Raw genomic sequence first — 18218 nt, 5'->3', positions numbered from 1 at the left:
ACCCTCCCCTCTCCTCACATTTTTGATTGTCCTCTCTAGCCCCGCACATACCCAAAACGCTGCATCACAGCAGTGCTTACAGTGACAAACACCGCTGTCCTATATCCACAGTATTTTAATTTCTTTTCCACCACAGGCAGGGGAACACTGTGCCTTGCTCCATACCCTAATTGTGTATTTCCTCCTGCTCTGTGCCCCTTTTCCCCATCCACATCACAAACACACCACCGAAAACTAGGTTGGGTATTCTTTTCTTATGGGCATTTACCAGTTCAGCAATGATTTGGAAGAGCGAGCCTCTCCACAGGGTAAGTTCTTATACTAATATTGTTCACACACTCTTTATACTAAGCTCAGTTTCCAGAGGCTTGGTTGATAGCCACTTTCATAAGCTGAAGAATAAACAGAGTTTAAGACAGACCCCATCTCCCAGAGCAGGGTGAAGAGTTCACAGCTGTTACAGACACTGATTTTTGCCAGCAAAATCATTTCAGTCAAGAGGGGAAATAGGAAAGAGAAAAAAGGTACACTATGCCCTACTGACCTCCTATCGCCTGACTGTTTAATTGGTGTGTCAGGGAGGGAAGCTTTCTGAAAACGGGCTGGAGAATTGCCCTTATCTTGCAGTAGCTTTACATTTGCTGCCCTTGAGAAGAAACTCCCTGTACTCAATAGGCCCAGATAGGAACGGGAGCCTTCCAAGATCTCAGACAGGACAGAAACATCACAGACTACATTTTTCATGGGTTGATTATGAGCTATAAATTTTTCCTTTCCTGCCTAAAAGAAAAAAATTTTTAATTTAATGTTTAACTTTAATTATTTTTAATTAATTTTAATTTAATGTTTAACTCCTGTTCTGCCAACCACAGACTCTGGGCTCTGTTCAGCAATGCTTTCAAGTTTCACACCTATTAGAAAGTCGTCTGATTTCCATACCAGCTTTGCCTGAAGCCCATCTCTGAAGGTTTCAGTCTTCAAAATCCATCTACTGTTAGGTGGAAGAAGTGTATCTGATTCTGTCGTTCATGGGAACACAGAACTACTCATCCACTCCCATTTGCCCATGAGCTACCACAAAACGTGATGAGACTGTGGCAGCTCCAGGTCTAATATCCCTGTTAAACTGAGTTAGCAGGGCACAGAGGAGGTGGCAAATGAGGCCTTCATATCACATAGCCACAAGTGATTCAATAAGTTACATGGAAATTCTGCGTAGTCTTTTCTCAACTGGGAACAGCTATAACACTGGTCCTGAAGAGGTCTGCATAGGAATTAAAGAGATCATTTCTTGCCCAAAAGGCAAAAGCAGTGTTTTCTTTCCCACCACAATTATTTCTAAAGAATGAATAGAAGGGATTCTCAACAATTAAGGAGAATAAGGAGAACTTCAGTTGCAAAAAGCGATTAAATGACTGATTTCTTATGAAATTAGACAGGAACATGCACAAAACTATCTGTAATTTGCCAGATGCATACTTAAGACCATCAGTGGAATAATCTTTACAGAGGGCTATTCCCTCTCCTCCACCGTCCATGCAATAGCTTTCAGGCTTGCTCACACCGACTAAATTAAGCCAGCTGTATTTTCTCAGTTTTGCTTATTAAATAACAACATGGGCAGTTAAATCTCAGCTTTGAATTAGGGGTAAAATGTATGTAAACCACAAGCAAAGGGTGATGTAAGGGTAGCTTCTCACACCCAGTCCATTTATAAATAACATGCTGATGACTTCCAGCAAAAGATCTGCTCTTCTTTTGATTTGGGAAGAACTGGTTGAATAGTGTATGGGGAGGCTTTTGCTGGGATGCATGTAAAGTCACTAAGGGAATAGCTCTGCTAGTTGTTCTTTGTTTTAATTGAGATGCCAATCATTATTTTTCTTCGCTCTTCTAATTACTCTTTTTTGCTTGGTTCTGGTTGTTTTCATAACTCTCCCACTCTTCCATTGCTTATACTGCCCTGTGTTTGACTCCCCTTCTCATGTAACCACATTGGTTTCTGCTGTTGTTTTAACTTAATTGGCTTTACTGGAATGAATGCTGATTGTTGCTCTCCCAAATGCATCTTAACTGCTTCCCACCATGGATTTCCCAGGCATCAGAAACTTCCAGCCAATTTTCTTCCATTTGTCTCACATTCCTTTGGTGTCTGTTCCCCTGAGTACAATGCTTCAGGACCAGTTTTATTTCTGCAGTACTGTAACTGTGCACATTGTTTTCCAGCAGGACTGTTAACTTTGGTAGGAAACAAAAGACAAGTTTTCTGTCAGGAAGGTCTAAATGCACAAGAAGCCATGGGACAATGGTTATTTATCACTATGAGAAACTCCAAATGCTGCAGTATTACATGCTGCAGTTTTGGTATTTGCTATTTTAATGCAGAAGAGGAGGGGTAAACATGCAAGACATGCCATGTGGTAACTGAATAGTTCCTTAATTTTCTTTATTTGAACTGTTTTACCCAATTGCTGTGGAATGAAACAAGGAGATTTCAGTTTATCTTCAAGTTGCTTTGTCTGCAGTATTCAAGTAGCGCCACATTCCAAGTTTTAATAACAAGTAAATTCCACATTTTGATAATAAAGCAGATGCAACTAGGAGCTGACATTCAAGACAACAAAAAAAGCCCCGAGTATTTTGATTCATTTCTGTGGCCTGTCATTCATCTGAGGGAGAGCACCACCAGTCTACTCCAAATCAGCAAACCGAAGCCAGTAGCAGAAGGAAACCACAACCTTACACTCCAAGAGCAGGCTTGAAAGGACTTTTACTGTTACTCAAGCTCATTTAGGATTTAGAAGCCTCAGGATTCAGCTGTGGCGGGGCTTGGGACTGCAGAAGAGGAGAGTTTGAGGGCTTAAAGCTATCTTACTTTTGTACTACATAAACTGTTTCTGCTTCTCATTTAGCTGGTCCAACTACAGTAAGAATCCTCCTTTTTACAGCACTGGCGATATAAGCATATAATGTAGCCAGGAAAAAAAAAGACAATTAAAATCCCCATTGAAACCGCATACTGCAACCAGTTTTCCGATTCTACTGCTTTCTCTTTAGTAACCTTGAGAAATATAACCTAAACTAGGATTTATAAAAGCTTTTAAACTTTCTTCGGTTTAATCAGGAGAGATGTAAATGTTGGGATCGGAACACGGGTCACTGTTTACGGCACAGCATTTCCTTTTCATCACCTTTGCCCTGGCTGTGGAGTCTCTTACTAGCTACAAACGCAAGAGTTATTTCTACGTACAGAGGGAGACGGCACACTTTTTCCTCTCTCCATTATATTTACCAACATGCCTAATGGGTATCTTTAAAGAAAACATACCAATATTAGACCTCTGGAAAACAAACAAAAAATCATGGTCCAAGTCCATGGACCAATATGGCAACATTGTCTGCCTCTTGAAAAACCTCTTCCACAGGTAATCTCAGGTTCATACTACTATATCTTTGAGTGAGGTCTTCAAGTAGCTAGATTTAGTTAACATTAAACTAGTTTTCCCTGAAGTCAATCATTGCAGGCAAGCCTGCACCACCAGGCTGGACATTTTTCTGTGTGCTGAACAGGAATGAATCACTTCTGGGAACTTCACTGACAGAAATCTTTTAAACTTATAGCAACAAGCTCAGCACCTTTTATCCATGAAGTGTGATGTGCTGCATCAGCTCTCCAGGTCTCACACGCCTAGCAAGTCACGTCAGTGACATGGCCCCAGCACTGCTTCAGACCCCCACATTACTCAGAGGCACCTCAGTATCCAGTGAAGTTATTGACTTCCAAAAGGTGCAAGCAGCTATGATATTTTATACTGCAAAGCCTTTATAGTTCTTTCTCTGTCCTCAGCCTGCTCCAGCCATGTCTTTAATGCTTATATTCTGGGAAAGAAGTGTTCTGCTCCTTTAATACATCACCTCTTTAAATTCCTAAGTCTGTGGTTTGGGTATAGTTGTCTGCCAGCAGTGGATTGCCCAGAGATCAAAATTAACACCATCTTTCAGTAGGGGGAGGGAAGTAGGGCACAAGTTATTTCACAGATCATTCTGCATAGAAAACAGTCTTTTAACAGTGAGTTAAAAATTAACTGAGGAACTCTCCTGCTCTGAATAGAGATCACAGCGATCAGCTCATATCACCAAAAGCATTGTTCCCAACTATCTTGTAGGCAATACACACAACCATTTCAGTAGAACTGAAGTCCTCAAACAGCATTAGTTCTTTGGCTTGCTGATCCCCTTCCAAGAATACGTAAAGGTGCTCGAGATCTCTTGGACGTGACTATATCATTGAAGTTTCCCATGACTCATGGCTGGGAAGGTGCGTAGAGTCTTCACATCAGACACAAGAAAAAGTACTTTATTTCTTTTTGCTCTACTTTCTTTCCTCGGTTGCTTTTTGTCAGGTGACATGTACCAAATGACACATTTGAACTATATAACCTCACTTAAAAAACAAAAACATAATTGAATTATAGTACAAATTCTCTACAGACCATGTAAGGTATACTATCATATGGATCTTTACTTCTTAATGCTACTCATCATACTGATAATTTTTATGTTTAGCATATGTATGGTTTTATTCTGAATGGACATGTCTTGGTGTGTTATATCTACTCTTTTCTTTTTGAAAGTCAACAGAAGTCCTAAGCTAAAAAACATGTAGTGAACACAGAAAACTCCGAAGACAACGACTACCTAAGATGAGGAGGCAACTCTGTCACACCTCAACACAAAAACATGCAGAACTAAGAAACAGCACCAGGCAATCTTGTTTATATGATGCAAGGAAGAGCAAAAAGAATTGTTTATAGCAGGAGACAGAGGGTCAAGTAAGTTACTCCTTACAATTCTCTTATCAGACAATTGAGAGACATGGCATCATATTTCTGGAAACACAGGCTGAAGTCCATCTAACTCAGAGATTTGACTGGAATATCTGGCCTTTTCTGGACTTTATTCTTATGTTACTTGTGATCATGAACTTTGACTGACTGAAAGTAGCGAGAACTGTGGAAAGGAAGCTACTGAACATGAAAAGCTAAGGTGGGTCCTGGTACTAAAAAAAAAGAAAAAGAAAAAAGCTTAGAGTCATGCGTGGCAGGTTTTTTTAAGCTCACAAAACTTTTGATGGTGTTCAGAGCTTACTCATAACTCTGAGGTCCAAACTGTCTGTGTATTTTTAAAGTTACAAAATCAAAGTACCTTTGTTTAAACTGTGTATTACTGAATGAAGTTTAAAAGAAAAGGGCAATAATAATAAAAAGCCCAAAAGATATTTTGTATTAGATGTAATTAAGTCAGATCCATGTTGAAAGATGATTTTTTTTTTGATCACTCCAGCAGCCCAGAAATGATAGGAATGATGCTTAAGCGAACAGGAGAAAATCCCCTTGGCAGAACGGATCCTTAGAAGGCATGTTTCCGAACATGGCTGAAGTGATCTTGGGTCAGTAACAACTATATGTCACTGCAACAACTGTGAGAAGTAACTGCTGGCTCAGACCCAGAATTTGGAAAAAACAAGGGTAGGTTTATAGCTCCCACAAGTCTCTCAAACGAGGCTGTGCCACAAGTGCGCTCAAGCCCTAGTGTAGGACTTGCAGGTCCTGAGCTACATGAACACTGGGTGGAATGCTAAAATAATAATAATAAAAAAATATTTACGTACATAAGGCAATTTCCTTCTCAAATCATGTCACAACTCTATACTACAAGTACAAAAAGCACAGAGAATTTCAACGTAGAAATTAGTAACCTGTGGGCTTACAGTACACCACATACAACATAATATTCCTCCCATACGTACCTAAGATTTTGCAAAAACCCCTCTCTTCTTTAAAGCTCCATGAGACATGTGAAGAGCCATAAATTCTTCTCCCGCAGTTGTTTTTAACTTCTGTAGCTTTTTTTGTGTCAAACCAGTGGAAATGCTTTAAATTGCATCCCCATTTCTAATGCCCCAAATGGATTTTTAAAGCATTTGAACTGTCACAACAGGAGTCTTATGAATGCAGATCTCTGGCCACAGACCACGGGCTTCCCCACAAGATATTTTTCCTCTGAGAAACACAGAGTTAATGGCAAGAAATAACATGGCTCTACTGCTTCTTCCTCTTATTTCTCCAAGTCATGTAAAACTGAGATCACAATTATATCATGTTTCTGTTCTGTGAGAAAAGAGGGTAAATGCAATTATATTGGAATTATCCCAGACAAGAGAAAACCTGAACTACTAGAACTACGTGTTTCACAACAGGACTACAAAGCCAACCTCTTTTCCAGATACCATTAATCATATCTAAGAGACAAGTAGCCAGAGCAACTGAGAGCAATAGAAATTTTTAAGGCAGGAAAGTGAATTCACATTTGCACAGGATCTGTTAAAACACGTATACCTGACAAATTACTTCGTTGACAACTTCATTGTTGAGCTTTCTACAAATAAGTAGCTGGGTAACAGGTATCAAATTCAGACATAAAAGGTATCTTACAAGGGCCAAAGGATTAAAATCAGCTGTGCCGACTATATTCATGAAAATTATGTCAGATAAACTCATCAGAAGTTGTGCTACCACAGGAACAGGACCACAGACTCCATCCATTTGTCAGTCCCTGGCTGTGCAAAGGCATTACATGATGATTACATGCCAAGAGGGAAGACAGCATTGATGCAGCAGGATGCAATTAGGCAGGGGGTATATGATAAACTATTTGTATGTCAGTAGGAAAACTCCATTAAAAAAAAATACATGCTCCTACTAAATGCTATTTCACTTGCATGCTCATCTCTAGGTGTAACAAAAAATTGATGCATTTTGCCCAAAGCCTGAACGACACTAACATAAAGATTACTGTCACCCCTTTTTTCTCCATCTCATAATCAAGCTCCTTTGGGTCCATGAAAAGGTGGTGGTGGGGATTAATCCCAACATAATTCATAGTGGTGAAATTATCTTCCTCATCCCCAATATAAATCCTTAATCTATTTTGCAGGAAGGGTACTGCTTTAGCTCCTATTTTATGGCTGGACTGACTGAGATAGGGGGAGGTCAAATGGTCTGCCCAAAGCTGGAAGACACCCTAGAGCTCATTTTGAATGGGAGTGTGGGAATCTGGTGGTTGCCTATTATTGCCTCTACCCACTACATAGTACTGCCTTCTTGGTGCTTGTGACCAAGTTTTAACTACCAGCTGTTCTTTGGTGAGTTCTCATGGCAAACAGGGGAAAAAAAACAAAACCATTGATAGCTCTCTGTTACATCAGCCAGGAGAACTGAGCTCCCATGTCAAGTCTCATGGGGCAAGAGGAAAAGCCCAAATCATCAGAGCTTGTAGCTTTCTGTCCTTGCGAAGTGCTAAAAAAAAAATAAAATTAACAAGTGATAACATTTTGTTTCTAACTAAAGCCTTTGAGAATCCTGTATCATTTACAGACATTAATTAAGGTCTACATTTCTTCTGCAGTCAAGCAAGCATAATTCCTTGTGTTTTCAGAGACAGCTATTGAAACACTCAGCCAAGAAGCTTGTACCAATTTATCTCTGGTGGCTAAATGAAACAGTTTCCGCATGGATGACAGAAGGCAAAGCGACCCCACTGTCTAACCACTCCATTCAGACAATGGAGGACAGGAAGGTGTTCAGTATCTTAATGGCACATTTCTGTACTGGGGATATTTGAACCATTTTAAGCCAGACTTGAAACCCCCATGTCCCAACACACAGACCATCAGAAAAGCATGGAGGTAAGCAGTGGGAAGAGCAGGACCAATATTGTAGAACAGAATGTAATTTGAATCAACAGTCTGAATCCCAGGAATGAAAAAACTGCAGTGTATTTCTCAGTCTTGATTGGACTGTGTATATCATGACAGAAAAGTTCAAAATTTTTCTTCCATCTCAAAACAAAAAGAAACTAAATGTGGCTTCTTCAATTACACCTTGATAAATCAATGCGCTGATTAAAAAATCTAAGGTTTTCTTAACTAGTGGAAGCTGAGATAAATTAATAGAAAAACAATCTTCAGTAATGCTGACAAGAATCAAGCATGACCACATACAGTAATCAAATATAATGATGCAGCTACTTTTTACTGTCACGATGCATGCAAACCACACATCATACAGATGTCAAAGTACAAATGCAAAGTACAATGACGTAAGGCACATTTTACACCCAATGTCTAAAGATAAAACACAGTTTCATTTGATGCCAGGAGGATAACCAAACCACTTTTTTCCCCATTTAAACTGCATTTCAAAACAGCTTTGCTATTTATCTCGCAAATTAGGATGACTTCAGAATTTAAATTTCACTCTAAAAGCAATGCTGTAAATCAAAGGGGCACTAATGGAAAAGATACATGCATACACACGGTGCCTGAAACAACCTCAGCTTTGGTGTGCAGACACTGTTGTAATGCACAATAAAATCAGTCATAAGCAATAACCAGTTACTGCTATAGATAAGGCAGAGGAAACAAACACTCCTTGTTTGTTTAATCAACAAAATGTTGGCCTAGATGTGTTCATCTCATGTTTAATTCTGCGACAATTTCTCCAACGGAAAGATCTCTGGGTTATATTATTGGATATGTTACAAGACAGTTGATATTTGGCCTTTACACAAACTTGTTTGAGCAAGCAAACAGTGTTGTGAATTTTCAAAGGAAACAACAGCTATGCTGCCCACATCCTCCTCCAATACTGAATTCTGACTAGGGCTCGCTGTACAGTGCAAAACCACACTTACATCCTGAGTACTGTTTTGGATTCGGAGGAATTCTGGCTTCCAACTTCTTCACAGCTCGAGGTCTCCAGGTTTCCATACCTGAAAAATGAGATGAGTGTTTAGAGGAACCTCTACTGAATAAAAGCAAAATCCCAAATAGCATAATTCAAATACAATTATCATAAACAACTAAAAAGTGTTTCTAGCTCAAACTACAAATATGGAATCTAAAAGTTGGGCAAAATTAAGGAGCTTGAAGATTATTTTATTTAGAAGGAAAAAATTCCAAAAGAGACAGCCAGTATCTTCCAAACTAATTTGTTAATTTATATGAAGCAGCCTGCACACAGGAGGAATCAACCAAAACAGTTTCTTTGCTCACAGCTCCAAGACCCTTTCTGCCCGTTTTCACTCCATCCTTTCCCAGAGCAATATTCCAGTGTGCAATGAGGCTGTAACACAACCTCTTTCTCCAATGTAGTTTCTGTTTCTCTAGTATTTGTCATTCCTTATAAGTCCAAGTGTGATTTTACACTAAGTTTTCCAGGTGGCAAGTGCCCACTTGTGCCAAAACTACTGACACAGTTGTCAAGAGCAGGAATGGCCCGTGGCACTGTGAAAATGCCACTGGGAAAGAGGAAATCGTAGGCACAACTCTAACAGTGCAGAGCAAAATCTCTTACCTACATAGGCAACGCATGTGCCTTGAAGGCAGGATTATGCACTTCATTTTCAATGGGAGTGCCTATTGTTTCAGATATACAGCTCCATAAAGAATTCCATGGTTCCTTACAGGCAGCTTCAATGAAGGCAGACAATTACTCACAGTCCGGAATAAGGCAAGCTGATTTTACACATTCTGTGCTCGACTAATTGTGCCAGGCACCTGCAATTAATCTGAATAGTTAGGAGAACAAGTGCATCTTTAAGTGTTTGTGCCACAACATCCTAGTAACCTTAGATAGAGAAAATACCGTGGGCTGTTGGTTTGTGTCCAGAAGGTTCATGTCAGAGCTGTAACAAATTAATACAAAATGTTTCAAAGGATAACAATAAGAGGTGGTAGTTTCATGCTCCTCTAAAGTATCAGTCTGAGGCTTCATACGTAAGAATCCCAGATCCGTACAGAAAGTCAATTAGTCTATAACTGAATTCAAGCTCACTCTCACCAGCAGATCTGCTAGATTGTAAAGAACATGTTTTAGCACCACCATTCACCACTCTCATATTGATATTCTGCCCTACCATGGCTCACAATCTCAGAACTCCACAATGCTTTAAAATAAGAACTTAAGTTTCAACAATCTTATGACAAGTGCTTAATGTTGGACAATTCCTCTGTGGATGGGGAAGCTGCAGCAGAGAGAGATCGAGGGTTTGCATACGTTCCAGTGCACTGCAAAGTAAACCCAGACTAATAAAGGCAAACAAGTAATCCCTCCAATAGGAGCAGCATAGCCACAGTCGTAAGGAGGTCAGTTTGAGCTTACTTAGCCTTGAGAGTACTGCGGTAAGACCACTTGCATTATCTGAAACAGCTCATTTAAAACCAGATCTTGCATCTCTGACTACACCACAGGTAGACATAACAAACAATTATTTGCTCCAGTTGTTACCACATATCTGTGACAAAGCTGAGAACAAAATCATGACTTCTTGGCCCCAGTAGCTTAATCTGACCAATACACTGTCTATCATTCAACCTGAGTTCCCACATCAGTGGTGAAGACTTCAGAAATCTCAGCATTTTATCTGTCCAGAAAAAAAAAAAAAGGCATAACACATGCATAAAAACTTGCAAACTTATGTTTTAAAGGGTCCAAATTCTTCTTAGTTATCCTGAAACAATCCTGCTGGTCCTATAAGACAGCAGAAGTATGACAGTAGGTTTTAAGGACTTCTTAAAAATGGAAAGGGTCCTTAGAGATTGAGGTAGATACAGGATAACCCATTATGCTGTTGTCATTTCACAGAGCTAATCCAAACCTCTAAAGAAAAATATGTTTAGCTAAACTGACAATGGGGTAAGATCCACTTCTAAACATGCTGAATAGAATAACACCTCGATCCCTCGGTGGTCACAGTGAATCACAACAGGAGCCTTCACAGAGGAGCCACTGCTTGGTACAAGAATAGCTGTCAATCTTTTTCTGAAATTTTTGGTGCATCAATGGCCTCTGTGCTTTCTCCTATATTCTCCCAAGCAATTTCACACCCTGCCCGTGCTCCTTTTATTGGGATCAGCACTACTGAAGCTGTAAAATTGAATAGATACCTTCTTTCTGACTCTCAGCTATGCCCAAATTCACCACTTAATCCTACCTGGCCTCTCTCAGCTCTCAGTCATACCCTAAATGCTCATTACTAGCATTTGCAATTCAAAGTGAATGCAATTAACTATTTGAGGTACTTCCCACTGCTTTACGCAAGGATGGAATAAATCAGAGAAGCCTTAAGAACAATACTGCCAAACACCTCGGTGAATTCCGTCACTTTACTAAGCTGAAGTGTAAATTTTAACCTATTTTTATTTAATTTGACTCTATTGGTTTCAATATTTGCTCTTGCAGACCTGTAGATTGTCCTGCATTTCCAAATAACACTGGGTAACATATCATCTCACCAAAAAGATATAAAAAGAGCGTAGTGGGGATATTTAGAGAACTATGCTGATGCCTTCTCAGTGGAGATTGACCAGGACAGAATCAAGACATGCTGCTGTTATAATGACATTACACGCTATGATGGCTGCTCCTGTCCTGTTGCTAAAGGGAGAGGATTTCATTCTCCACTGCCATCTGCTAGGTAAGATGACTAAAATACATCTTAGCCAATAGACAAAAGACATTTTTCCCCGAGCTGGGAGAAATATGCAAAGAAAGCTTCAGTTTTTGAATAAAAATTAAATTTTTATATTTATTTTTCAAAGATTGCCATTAATTCTTAGAGCAAAAATTATTGAGATTACTCACAATATCATTGTCCTAGTATTGTATGAAATATAAAATATGTATTTGCAGAACATTTGCATTTAAATCCCACTAGAGAGATACATGCTGATTTTTATAATATAAATCCATAACACAGTAATAAAAAGCAGGCAATTTTCTGTACAAAACTGCAGAAGTATATAACTCTGTTATATTGCCAGATGTAAACCTCTGCCTATCTCTCAACACAAGAGCTCTGCATGAACAGGCCATTAAATACAGGTTAGAAGGAGTTAATGATACATCTGATGTAAAGAACAGCGTTTCTGCAGACTTCCACTGCTCTGTTCTCACCAGCTCCTGGACAAAGAGCCATTCACTACCCAGCCTTGTACGAATGCTTTGCATACAAAAAGAGACATGAGAAACAAAAGGATCCTGTAGCCCACAGAACTTTTCAGCCTTGCTTGGCGTTTGGAAGGTTATAGACTCCACTCAAAGGGACTGACTAAGCAAATGAGACCAGAATGTAATGGGTAGTACTGAATATTAAAATACTGGAAAAGAGAGTAGAAAATGCACCCTGCATCTCTATTAAGAAGGAAAGGGAAGAAGACAAAGGAAAATACTATTTGAATTACTCAGAAATAATAAGGAAAGGTGGTTCTCTGCAAAAGCCCCCCAAAAAACCCTAAATAAGGCTTATAAGCATCAAAACAAGTGACTGGAAGCATAGATAAACAGCAAGAATTGTAAGGTGTTTTGAATTATACACACATAGAATCATGGAAATGAAGTTGCTTCTTCAGTTGAGTAGACAAACCACCTGGTGTACAGGAAAACAACAGAGGAAAGAATAGATGCTACAGCAACAACAGTGAGCCAAGTGCTATATAAAGCTACTGTCCTAAAAGTGTAGTCTGCTATGAGGGACACATTCCTTCTATGTCCCCTCTCTGCCCTTCTTTTCTTCTCCATTTACCCTCTATCGAGCCATCCTCCAGCAGAAGAAATGAACTGAAAATGTAAAACTAACTTGTTATTTACTGTCATTATCCAGCTCTGGCTCTTCCATCAAACAGTATCCATTCCCTTCTCTGTAAACTCCTTGAAATAGGGACCGGGTGCTACTTTATATGTGACTGTGCCAAGCACAGCGTGGCCCCACTTTTAAGCGCTGTTGCAAGGAACACGATTACCAGGACAAAATAAAATACATAAGAGAGGAACTTGACCCGGTTCTGCTTTCATCTGGACAGCTAAACATCTTTGGCTTCCATCGCACTTGTGAGTATTTAATTCCACAGCGCACTCAGCAACACTGGGGATACCGAAGGATCTCTGTGGAGGCATCATGCTGTATCCCCACACCCAGGGGCAGGAGGAGCTGGTCTCCTTTTCCTCTCTCCAGGAACTTCCATCGAGATTTTTCACATCAAAATCCCAACAAGATTTTTTCTTTTAAATCTCCCTACCCACTTCTACCAAACAAAGAGAAAATATCAGAACATAGAGTGTTAAAGACTTGGCATGTTTTCAAAGCTGTCTGCTGCATTTAGATGCCAAACTTCCATGAATACTAAAGGGATGCGGATGTCCAATTACTCTTAAATAGCTCTGAAAATACAAGTCATCCCCCTCACTTTTCAACATACCAGCTTATGCCCAAGATTTTGTTTAGTTTGACTTCTACTCTGTGTGAAAAGAAAACCTTTATAGGCTGAATCCAGCCAAAAGAATGAATAGGGCTCCAGTCTCAAATTTAATAAAAAGCAAAAGCTTAATTTGAAGTCCTGGAGGAAAAAAAAAAAAAAAAACACCAACAAAAACCACACAAAACCCACAAACAAAACCAAACACAAACAACAAACAAAAAAACCCCCAAACAACCCAGATTTATTTGCAATCTCCAAGAAGTGTTAAAATTTACTCAGAGACCAAATAGCACATCTCTGATTTTACTAAAGACAGAAGTTATCAAAGGGCCCAATTTAAAATCCATTACAATAAGTAGCATAGCACTGAAAATCCAATAAGTATCTTCTGACTGAAACATGGGGAACTGCATCAGTCTTAAAATAGTCTAAATTGTACATTAACAATTTAAACCTTTTCATATGCCTTGTTCAATACTTTCTGTGACTCCACTCACTGCACTGGATGTATCGTAGGGCAGAAACTTCCTTTAGAAACATTCCTCTCTACCCCGTTGGTTTGTGCATTTCTGTGATGACAATACCAGAGTGGGCTGTGGGAGTCAGAAACACCGAAAGGACTAGCACCGTGCAACAGTGCGATTCCTGCTGTGACATAACTGAAGCCATGTGTGTTTGGCTTTGGGAGGACTTTCCGACATCATGTGAAGAGGAGTAAAGGCAGTCTAAGCAAGATGCGTGTCCCTTTAGTCCATCTCTCTCCCACACTGGGAGAGAGAAAACTACCAACTCCTCCACAGCCATGCAGGAAATGAAGATTACAGTGTGCAGCCCAGAAAGGCCTCCTAGGAGCTACCGATGGCTGCAGAGCCTCACACGCTCACAGGGCAGATCACAGCTTATTTTAACAGACTAAGGCCCAAGCCAGGAAAAAGGTTTTGCCCAGAAGATTTCACAAAACCTCACTGCAGCACGGACTGATTTAACAAAAGCACACATTATTCTGAATTATTCAAACCTTTTGAAAGTTCATTTTTTTCTGCCCTAAGACTTCAGTTCCTCTTAAGTACAGCATCTGCTTTTTTATTTGTCTCGGTCACTCAGGGAAGAGCATCTTGCCTTTTTCGGACAGGATAAACGTTTCATGCCTCGAATTCAGTTAATGCTTGCACTGCTTGGACAGGATACTCTGCAGACAACATCAAATGACCAATAGGTATCCCCACACACTTAGGATACAATATATCCAGATTTCCCAGGACACTTTTCCAAGAGTTCCAGGACTCTCTCTGTCTAATCTAGATTTGTGTATGTCTAATGCATACATCAGACAATTCTGCAGCAATCACAGTGAGGGTTGTATCCACGGCAAATCCAACATAAACTGAATGCACTGGACTTGAGGGTGATCCAGCTTCCACATATACTTTTTGGAGGAAGTTTGTCAATGTGTATGTTCCTACAAAAAATATGTCCTACAACACGGAGATGCAGATGCTGTTCCCTCCTGCTCTATGTCAAGGAGCTGCTCACCTGTAAAAAGTTGGAAGGGCCTTTTTTGATCTGGCCACACCACTCTTCTCCCTTGGACCAAACAACAAGAGCTCAGCATTACCATTCACTGTTGTTCCCTTACTCTACAGTCCTGCTTTATCACCAAGAATAAGAAACAGGGCTCAAGCTCTTCACATGAAACTAAAATTGACAATTAATGCCAAAGTCTTACTTGTTTTTTTAAAAGATTGCTGTTTTCATTACTTTTTTACTTCACTGGAAAACAAAATACAAGTACTTATAAAACACAGATTATGCACTGACACCCACTTTAGTCTCTGTACTGTTGTTATTAACAAGTACCACTAACAAGAAAGTTGCAAAAATGCAGACTCTTTGCTACTTATTCTACACTAATGTGGACATAAAAACTAAGCTGGTTAAATTAAATTACTATCAATTTCTTTTTTTATTTTTCCTTATAATGTCTGCTTTTCTTCACAAGTCCATATTCCACAGCTGCATGTAAATCATTCTAACTTGTATTGCTTAAGTTTCATCTATATTTTGTCCCAAGCCATAAAATTCTAGATTATCCACAATATTCAAAAAGCCAAGAGAAACATCCATGGATTCTTAAACACTACACTCCTAAGATTTGTGAGAGGGGAAGGAAGTGGTGACCTCCTAGGATTTCTGGTGGATTCTATCATTTATTATAAAAGGCTGGGGATATTGTTGACAAGGTCAGGCAGCCTATGTGCCCTTCCTCTGAAGGAGATGTTATAACTTGCTCTGAGAGGTACACAAGCCAGTAAGATCAGAATCGGGCTCTGAAAAGAAAGTTCTGTTCTATGGAGACTTTTCCCCTGTGCTTTCTTGCCCTCTTCTGACATTTTTGCTTCTTTAAAGCAGCATCAGAGGAGGAAGGCAGGGCTGACTTCCTTAGAGTCATGTATGCTCCTGACTTGCTGCTGCTCTAAACAACCGGACTACCCAAACTTACTTATCTGAGATAATGCTATAAATATAATTTAGGCTATTTGTTTGAAGCAAAACTGCAGTATCCAAACTTCCCTTATTCTCCCATCCTACCCTCAAAGCCAACCACAAGAGGATGTCCCTCCTTAAAGCAGGGCTTCTACCATGCCAGCACATTACCAAAACCCAACAGGGCAGGAACTCAATCTCTTTAGGACCACAGGGACACAGCAGTGCACAAGTCTGGCCCAAGATCCTTCCCCTCAATCAGCAGCCAACGATGCAGTGAATAACAAGCATATCATCTTTAGAAGAGGACACCTATTTTCCTGGTCATTCCTGTGTGAATGCTCAAATGAAATTCGTTATAAACTGGCTATGTACACATTTCAAAGCTGAGTTAGTCCTGTCTGCTCAATTTCTTTTCCAATCAAGGCTGGTTTTCTTTCCTCTGATACACTCCTGAGAAAAGGTAAGAAAGACTTGTAAGTCAGACTTGCCACTTCTTTTGTGCTGCAATCCACTTGTAATATTACAGAGGTAATTCCCAGATATGAAAATATTAAGAACTTAATTGCAGAGTTAACTGAGCTAAATTGCACCAGCTGTACAATTTACAGAAGTCTTTACTGCATGGAGCTGGCATTTTCACGGGAGCCCAAAGAGTTTAGGTGTCTCATGACCAATGATTCTCAGAGAACGAGTAATTACTTTCTTCAGGCTGTTTTTAAAATCCTGTCATTAATACCTACATTAAAGAAAACAATACGGAAATAGAAACTAAAGCCCATGATGGTGAACTTCATAAAGATCTTGAGTTCTTCCCCCTCTCAAATTTCCGATCTTTGAGTATCTGATTTATAACTTCAATGTTTCACTAGTTTTGTACATTTCTATTTTTAGGTTGCTATGATCCTTTTCGCTAGGGGAAAGTATGGAAAGAAAACAGAACCGTTTATCTAGAGGACTCTACAAACTTCAGTGCAAAAGCAAGATTCCGAAAAGACTTTTTCATCATCCTTATAACAGTGCAGCCTAACAGAGTTTGAACATTTTAATGGCTAGTGATGAAACATCACAAAACAATCAGAACCGTAACAAGGCTAATTGACTGTAGGATGGACTGCTGTTTCAATGGATTATCCCTTTGGCCTCAACCCCAACTTTAAAATGCTTCAATCCTCGATTACAGAGACACTTAATTATTTCAGTAGTCATTGAAGGGCTGAATTGACAATTCTGGAGAGCAATACCCCTATTAAGTGCAAAGGGGGAAAAGCACAAGCAGGGACACTGCAGCTGAATGTGCCTGCCCATGCCTCAGTTCATCCAGACCTCCAGCAGCACCCACAGCTTGCCTTCTTGGGCAGAACCACCTGGAGCACCCATTGAATCCAGCTGGGTGAGGTTACCAAGAGGAAAAGATCCAGACACTTGCACAGAAAATAATCACCTGTCCCATACAAGGGTTATACACACAAAGTCCTCTGTGCAGAAGCACACAGGAGGACAAAACAGCCCAATAGCTACAAGACTCCTTTCCTAGTCCTGCTCAGGAGCTTTGCACCAACCAAAGAGCCAGCCCACCACCAAGGACCCAAGGCAGCCTCCCAGCACCAAGAACTTTTCTCCAAAAACATCACTTTGGCGATCACCCAGCTTAACAGATTTGATAGTAGATTCTAAACTTGCTTGTCAGATACATGGGATCTTTTCTAATTATTCAAATTTAAAAAGTGCAATACATGAATTGCTCTTTGCATAAGTCTTCTGTCTCCTGAGGACAGCAAAAAAACAACCAGATATGTCACTGTGAGTTAAACCCTTACTCTCTCTTTGCCTCAGTATGCTCCTCCTAAGTATCTGCATCATACTCTATTCCTCTCACTGTTCTTTTTTATCATCTGTTGACCGTAGAGGGTCTTCAGGGTGGGGCCTGTTGCAAACAATTCTAGGCATGCTTGTACAGTGATTTGTAAAATGAGGTCATAGTCTCAGGTGGGACATTTATTTGCATTACTGAAGTACCTCAGTAAGAGAGAAATAAAAATGGGAACTGCTAAAAATCACAACTATGTTGAACAGGGTGGGGAATGCACATGATGCTTTCTGGGCATTTAAACAGGACATATGAGTGTACTTTAAGGCAAAATATGTTGTCTTAAGAGAGCGTAAGAGCCTTTAATTGAAAAGCGAGGTGAGTATCATCGGGTTTAGAGCCACCTTTGACTGACTGATTCACATTATTTGAGCTACTCACAAGTTCTCATTGATGAAAGAAATCAGAATCAGAAATCAGAAAACAGAAAGAAAATTTCCCCAGATACATGTCAATTAATATATAAGAACCCCGAAAGAGCAGTCTGGCAACCCACCAACACAGAGCAACAAAAACTGCACTGTTAGGGGAATTATATTTAAAATA

The 18218-nt window shown here is 39.8% G+C and overlaps 1 protein-coding gene across 1 annotated transcript in view; it reads right to left on the bottom strand.

The window, feature by feature from the left end:
* The window catches only part of RGL1 (ral guanine nucleotide dissociation stimulator like 1), an 84558-nt gene that overhangs the window by 34131 nt on the left and 32209 nt on the right, over positions 1-18218 (bottom strand). Inside the window, exon 4 of the mRNA XM_072868121.1 lies at positions 8755-8832. Coding sequence (XP_072724222.1) covers positions 8755-8832 — 78 coding nt within the window. The remainder of the gene's footprint in view (positions 1-8754; positions 8833-18218) is intronic.

Source organism: Ciconia boyciana, chromosome 7 (genome assembly GCF_034638445.1).
Source record: "Ciconia boyciana chromosome 7, ASM3463844v1, whole genome shotgun sequence".
NCBI classification, from domain to species: domain Eukaryota; kingdom Metazoa; phylum Chordata; class Aves; order Ciconiiformes; family Ciconiidae; genus Ciconia; species Ciconia boyciana.
Note: the sequence above shows the minus strand (reverse complement) of the source record. Positions and strands in the feature narration are given on the sequence as shown.